Source organism: Diospyros lotus, chromosome 2 (genome assembly GCF_014633365.1).
Source record: "Diospyros lotus cultivar Yz01 chromosome 2, ASM1463336v1, whole genome shotgun sequence".
Lineage (NCBI taxonomy): Eukaryota > Viridiplantae > Streptophyta > Magnoliopsida > Ericales > Ebenaceae > Diospyros > Diospyros lotus.
The window spans coordinates 2,205,464-2,211,987 of NC_068339.1; the positions used below are offsets into that span (position 1 = coordinate 2,205,464).

A 6,524-nucleotide genomic window follows, 5' to 3' on the forward strand; every position below is an offset into this window, starting at 1 on the left:
ATTTAGTAATATTATTTATCTAAATTGTATATAAATTTTTAATTTAGTTGACACATTTTTATTAGATCACACCAGCACTTTCTTTATTTTTAATGAAAATGTATTGACTAAACTGGAGATTCATTTTCAATCTAAATAAATAACATTACCATTTTCAATTACTTTCTCTATTCTATTCTTCAATTAATATTATAAATAATTAATTTCCTATTCTTTTTTTATCTTAAAAATTATGTTACTTTAATCACAATCAATATTCTACTCTCTATTTGATTTCCTATTTTATTTATTTATTAATAAATTTTAATTTTAATTTTTTTTACCTTACCTATAACTTATAATTTTTACTACTATAAAAATTTAATTTTTTTAATTTAATAATAAGTGTTATTGTATTAAAATTTAATATTATTTAATATATTTTTAAAATCAATTTACTAATCTTTTTAAATAAAATTATTTAACAAATTTGTTTAAATTAATTCCATAATAATAAATTTAAAATTTTAACATATTAAAAATAATATTTCAACAATTGTTGATCTATTTGTCTCCTCATCTCCTCCTTTGATTTATTCTCCTTCGATCTATTCATCTACTCCCTTTGTCACGACTCTTCGTCTTCTTTGATCGTGTGTCTCTTCTTTTTTGTTGTGTCTAATTGCTTGATTCAATAGTTGTCTTCAAAGTCGATTGCAAATTGACTGCAACATGTTTCGTCATGTTCATCTTTTCCAATGAAGCTTTATGCTTCAACAATGACGATTACAATTACAACGACAATGACTTTTACAACTATAACGATAATAGCGATGGCCACAACAAGGGATGACAAACGCTAAAAGTAACCAGGGAAAAGGGTTTCATTGTTTGGATGACGAGTAAGACCCTAAATGGCGAACTACATTGGAGTAGATTCTTCTCTCTTCCTTACTAAAATTTTGGTTTAGTGAGGGAAAATTAGCTGTTGGAGACAACTTAATTATTTTTTTGAGATGTATTAAAGAATTTTAAAATTTCAAGAGAAAAGAGAAATTTTACTTTTAATTATTTTTGTTTTCATCTCTTTCACCTTCCATTCTTTTTATTTTTGTTTTATGTCTATTTATTCTCGTGTTTTCTTACTCGTTGATAACTCGTATTAACTATCAAGTGTCAAATGATATAATTTTATTTATCATAAAATATATATAACAATAACAACAAAAAATAAGGGTACATGTATATAAACAAAGAGAAAGAAAAGAAAAATTAGGATAAAAAAATGTTCTAGAATGTTTGGAACTAAATTAAAAACGAGATTGTACCTCATAAATTGGGGAATAGTGCCCAATAAAGATAATATGTTTGAAAAGTAATTAAGATGACTTAAATATATAAAAAAAATATGAGTAAATAATTTGTGTCGATATACAATTAACCACAGAAACAGAATGATTACACTTCACCCTCACTTAGTACAAGTAATGCAAATAATAATTATTTCTGTTGTTGCTAAGTAGTCATAATCGCACACGTAAACTTAACTTTATCTGCATAGTTTGAAATTATTATTCCATATATACGAAATTAGCACCTAACTTGAAATGCATTACCACAACCAAAAGCATCCGAGTTTGGTGCATTGACAAGGGGATTAAAGTTCTAATCCCATCACCAAGTTACCAAACCATGGTCAAATCCAAATCATGTTTTCCAAAAAAACAGAGAATAGGTGGACTAATGAAATCATCTCTCGTTACTTTATTCTTAAGCCAATAATTTGGTTTGCCCGCCCCGCCCCTGATATTCTCACCACCCCCGGCAGGAACATAGTTGAGCACTGCCAATCAGGAGAATGCCACGTTAGCAATCAACACAGTTAGCACACTAATCATGTAAAGCCATTTGGCATAAAATAAAAAACTTGTTGATGAGCAGAGGTGTTGTAACACTGATATGAAACACTAATACTATATAAAGTACCAATATGGAATTGGGTTGTGATGAAAGACGAGTCACCCAGAAAGCGAAGTAGTTTTATTTATGCAAACTTGACAACAGGAAGGAACAGCCATGATGTCTTGTATCAATGTTCTCACATGCCATCACTCAATGCCTTTGATTGTAGCCAATCTCAAACGAGTTCTTATGAGCTTGGGAACTTCATTAAAATAAGCCACAACATATGCGCCTTTTGATCATCAACTTGCTCCTTCCACTCTAGCTTGTCTGTTTCACTACGTGATTTAAGTCTTAATCTCACTCTGCTAGCAGGTTTTTGTTTTGATCTGATCTTCTTGGTGGGGAAGAACATGGCCGATTCCTTTGATGATGAGTGTGATTATCTGTTTAAGGCCGTCTTAATCGGCGACTCGGCTGTCGGGAAATCCAATCTTCTCTCCAGATTTGCCAGAGATGAGTTTCACTTGGATTCTAAACCCACCATTGGGGTTGAATTTGCTTACAGGAATGTCAAGGTTGGGGATAAACTCATCAAGGCACAGATATGGGACACTGCAGGGCAAGAAAGGTATGTTCTTCATGAATCTTCCTTCAATTCTTCAATTCTTGGTTTGGCATGTGCGGTTCTTTATCAGTTCCCTTCTTAATTAGCAATTGCCATGACAAGAAGATAATTGATGAAGAGATCCATAAGAGCCTAATACAGAGAAGTTTTATCCTTTCAAATTGTCTTGTTTATCAAGCTTGGTCTTTAGTTGTGTTGATGCTTGATTAAACTTGTGTAAATATTAGATTCTGGGAAAAAATTTCAATCATGAATGGATCATCCATCGCATGAACAGTAGATTTTGGATTTCCAGATTGATTAATCCCCATGTGTAGAACCTTTAGTTTCCACAGGAATCTGTGGGACAAATCATGGATGCTAGAGGACACATCCATATTGAAATTGTCTACTTTCAGGCTCAAAAAGTCATATTTTCCCCATCTTTTTTGTTCCTTTCCGTCCAAGCAACTTGATTGATTTCTTTTCCGTCCAATTAGTCAAACCAATACATATGCATATATATATATATATAATAGCCCTAAATCAATCTACCCTTCTTAGCACTAATGGTCTTTTTTTTTTTTTTTGTATGAATGAACAGATTTAGAGCCATAACAAGCTCTTATTACCGTGGTGCACTAGGCGCATTGCTAGTTTATGACATAACTCGAAAGGGAACCTTTGAGAACTTGAAGAAATGGCTGCATGAGCTGAGGGAGTTTGGCAGCTCAGGCATGGTGGTAGTTCTTGTTGGCAACAAATCCGATTTGGACCACTCGCGGGAAGTTGGCACAGAAGAAGGCCGAACCCTCGCCAAGCTAGAAGGGATTAGTTTTCTCGAGACCTCTGCGCTCGAAAACTTGAATGTCGAAGAGGCTTTTCTCCAAATGATTACTCAAATTCACCAAGTTACAAGTCAAAAGACCTTAGAAGCAAAGTCTAATGACATGGGGATGGGGGCGCCAACCCTCCATGGAGCAAAGCAAATTATCAATGTTGATGAAGTATCTGCAACTAAACATGCAACCTGTTGTTCATATTGAAACAAAAGAGGTAATTTTGTTTTGGAGAATAGTGGGATTAATACCAAAGTGAAGGAACATTAAGAATCAAAGTCTTTTCTTTCTTTCTTTCTTTTTTATTTTTTGCTTCTTTTCCTTGTGCGGAAAATTAAATAGTCGATCCTATCTAATAAGATAAAAAAGTTACAACGTTTTTGTTGCTGTTATTGTCGTTGCCCTTGCATCTTTAGAGGGCTATAATGTTTTGGTTATGTTGTGACACTTAACTTTGCCTGCCTCTCACATGCTCGACGAAATGCTTGACTGAAATGGCTGAGGCTTCCCTGCCTCAGAACTCAGAAGGCCTTCGCCTCCAGTTAGGTGTGGATATGACTCCATGGCTTTAGACACAGAAATTGCAATAAAATGTTGGAGTTTGCTTGCACTCAAATTAAAGCATTTCATCAAACATATCCCCAGCATATGACCTATCATACATCATATCTCCAACCCATCCCAGAGTTGTCAAAATGAGAAAGCTGGGCCCACATCACCCAGCATATCAGTTGTTTTAGTAATAAAAAAATCAAAAATATCAACTTTTGAGTTTTAACACTATTAATATTTGAGTTGGTTGGTGTATTTTGTGTAGACCTGAATATAATAATAAATTTATTAATTAAAAATATTATTGTTAAGATGTTTGGAATTTGTAAGAAAAAGAATAATCACAGGACATAAAAAAATTCTCACATACAGAGTTTGATACTTGAATCAAATTAATATTGGAGTCTTTGTATGGAAATTTTTATGCATCATTTGATTATTCTTTTTCTTGCTAAATTCAATCGATTTGATGATAATATTTTCAATCAATAAATTTATTATTGTGTTTAAGTAATAATTTACAATCTTAACTAGAAGAAGATGAACAATGTCTTACTGAAACATGTGATCAACTAAATGTACAAATATAAATGTGATTTAACAAGTAAACCGTTGGTTCTATATATCAATTTCATTTCACTCTCTTTCCATGCTTCTTTAACAAGTTGCAAGACAACACAAAAGCCAAAGAAGAGAAATTATTTAATTGGTTAAACTACTCTTGAACACTTATACATTTATATCAATCAATTAAACACTTGTAATTTTTTTAAATTACAAACAATATTTTTTTTACAATATTATTATTCAAAGATGCTTGTATAATGATATATTATATATTTATATTAATATTGTTATTACCAAAATACAACAATCTATTTTTAACGTGAAATGATATAATGTGTGTGGTTTGATCGCAAGAGTTTCGAGAGCGAAGGGTCAGAAGGCCATGTGAGAGTCTTGAGGGTCTTGTGGATCTTGTCACCAAAGTGTGTTGAGAGTTTCGTCACCAAAGTGTGTCAAGAGTTTAGTCACCAAAGTATTCCTAGAGAGTCTTGATGATCGAGAGACCTGCAAGAAAAGTGCACGATTAGAGCGCGCGCAGTGGGTGTTCCCATGCAAACTCTCTGATGCCTAGGTTAGTTCTTGAGAGCGTGAGCACAAGAATGTGTTCCAAGTGCTAGAGAGAGCGTACCTGAAGTAGGAGGTAAAGCCTCACATTTATAAAGAAGAGAGATGGGGAACACGTGGTGGCCATCCTAGGAGTCTTGTAGCCCATTCTAAAAGTTTCGCGGCCCATTTTGAGAGTCACTCGATCATATAATCGAGTGGGTTGGCAGGTAATGATTTCCCAAACGTCAATAGTATAGGTGCATCAACTTCAAGTTCAATTTTAGCCTTGATGCAACTAATATCTCTCAAAACTCAAACACATGAAATTTGTAGATATTTTTCTAGGATTTTCACAGGATTTTGAATTACCTCAATCGGAACTCGAACCAGATAATTATGCCCAAAAAACCAAAAGAGCACCGAAGCCACACCTACTCAGTTTTATAATCGAGTGGGTGTTCCTCAATTAGAGATGGCAAACGGGCCGGGCCGGGCCAACCCGGCCCGCCACCAAGTGGCCAGCGGGCCAAGCTGGCCGAGCTAAATCGGCCCGCTTAAAAACGGGCCAGTAGATTGCTGGCCTTAGCCCGGCCCTACACGGGCCAAGCGGGCCAAACGAGCCCGCCCAAATGTTTTTTTTTTTTATACCATTTTTGGCCCAAAGGCAGGCGGTGTGAGCGAGAAAGGGCGAGGGGCGCGGGCGACGGCGACGGTGAGCGAGGGCGAGAGCGAGGGGCGCGGGCGAGGGCGAGGGCGAGGGCGAGGGAGAGACAGATGGCGAGAGCGAGAGGCGAGGGCGAGAGCGAGGGGCGCGGGCGAGGGCGAGGGCGAGACAGATGGCGAGAGCGAGAGGCGCGGACGAGGGCGAGGGGCGAAGGCGAGGGCGAGGACGAGGGCGAGGGGCGAAGGCGAGCGAGGGGCACGGGCGAGGGCGAGACGAGGGCGACGGCGAGCGAGGGCGAGAGCGAGGGGCACGGGCGAGAACGAGGGGCGCGGGCGAGGGCGAGAGCGAAAGGCGCGGGCGAGAGCGAAAGGCGCGGGCGAGGGCGAGGGCGAGGGCGAGGGCGAGGCAGAAGGTGAGGGCGAGGGCGAGGGCGAGGGCGAGGCAGAAGGTGAGGGCGAGGGCGAGGGCGAGAGGCGAGGCTGAGGGAGGGGGTTTGTGGTCGATTAGTGGGCCGGGCCAAATCGGCCCGACCTTAAATGGGCCAGCAAAATGCTGGCCCAAGCCCAGTCCCTGGCCAGGCCCATTTTGCCATCTCTATCCTCAATCAACTTCAAGCCCGATTTCATCCTTGATTCGGCCAATATCTCTCAAAACTCAAAACATAAAAGTTGTATCTAATTTCTTTAGATTTCCATAGAATTTTGAATAGTCTCAATCGGAGGTCGAACGAGAGAGTTATATCAAAAAAACTAAAGTAGTGTCGAAACCACATTCACTCGATTTTATGACCGAGTGAGTGTTCCCCACTTGGTTTCGGTTTGACCTCTTGCTTCTTTGACTTGTTTTCTTGATCTCTTACAACCCGTTT

General features: G+C 38.0%; 1 protein-coding gene across 1 annotated transcript; it reads left to right on the plus strand.

Moving 5' to 3' along the window:
- The first annotated feature begins 1,973 nt into the window (after window positions 1-1,973).
- LOC127794288 (ras-related protein RABA6b-like) lies at window positions 1,974-3,706 on the plus strand. The gene is made up of 2 exons (XM_052325270.1): window positions 1,974-2,512; window positions 3,093-3,706. The coding sequence occupies exons 1-2, from the start codon at window positions 2,295-2,297 to the stop codon at window positions 3,532-3,534; spliced, it is 660 nt and encodes a 219-aa protein (XP_052181230.1). The 5' UTR covers window positions 1,974-2,294; the 3' UTR covers window positions 3,535-3,706.
- The last annotated feature ends 2,818 nt before the right edge of the window (window positions 3,707-6,524 follow it).

Excerpts from the sequence above, each read along its gene's own strand:
- LOC127794288 (XM_052325270.1), top strand. The coding sequence starts at position 2,295 with ATGGCCGATTCCTTTGATGATGAGTGTGATTATCTGTTTAAGGCCGTC. Across the intron at positions 2,513-3,092 it reads GACACTGCAGGGCAAGAAAG|ATTTAGAGCCATAACAAGCT; the intron begins GTATGTTCTTCA and ends ATGAATGAACAG.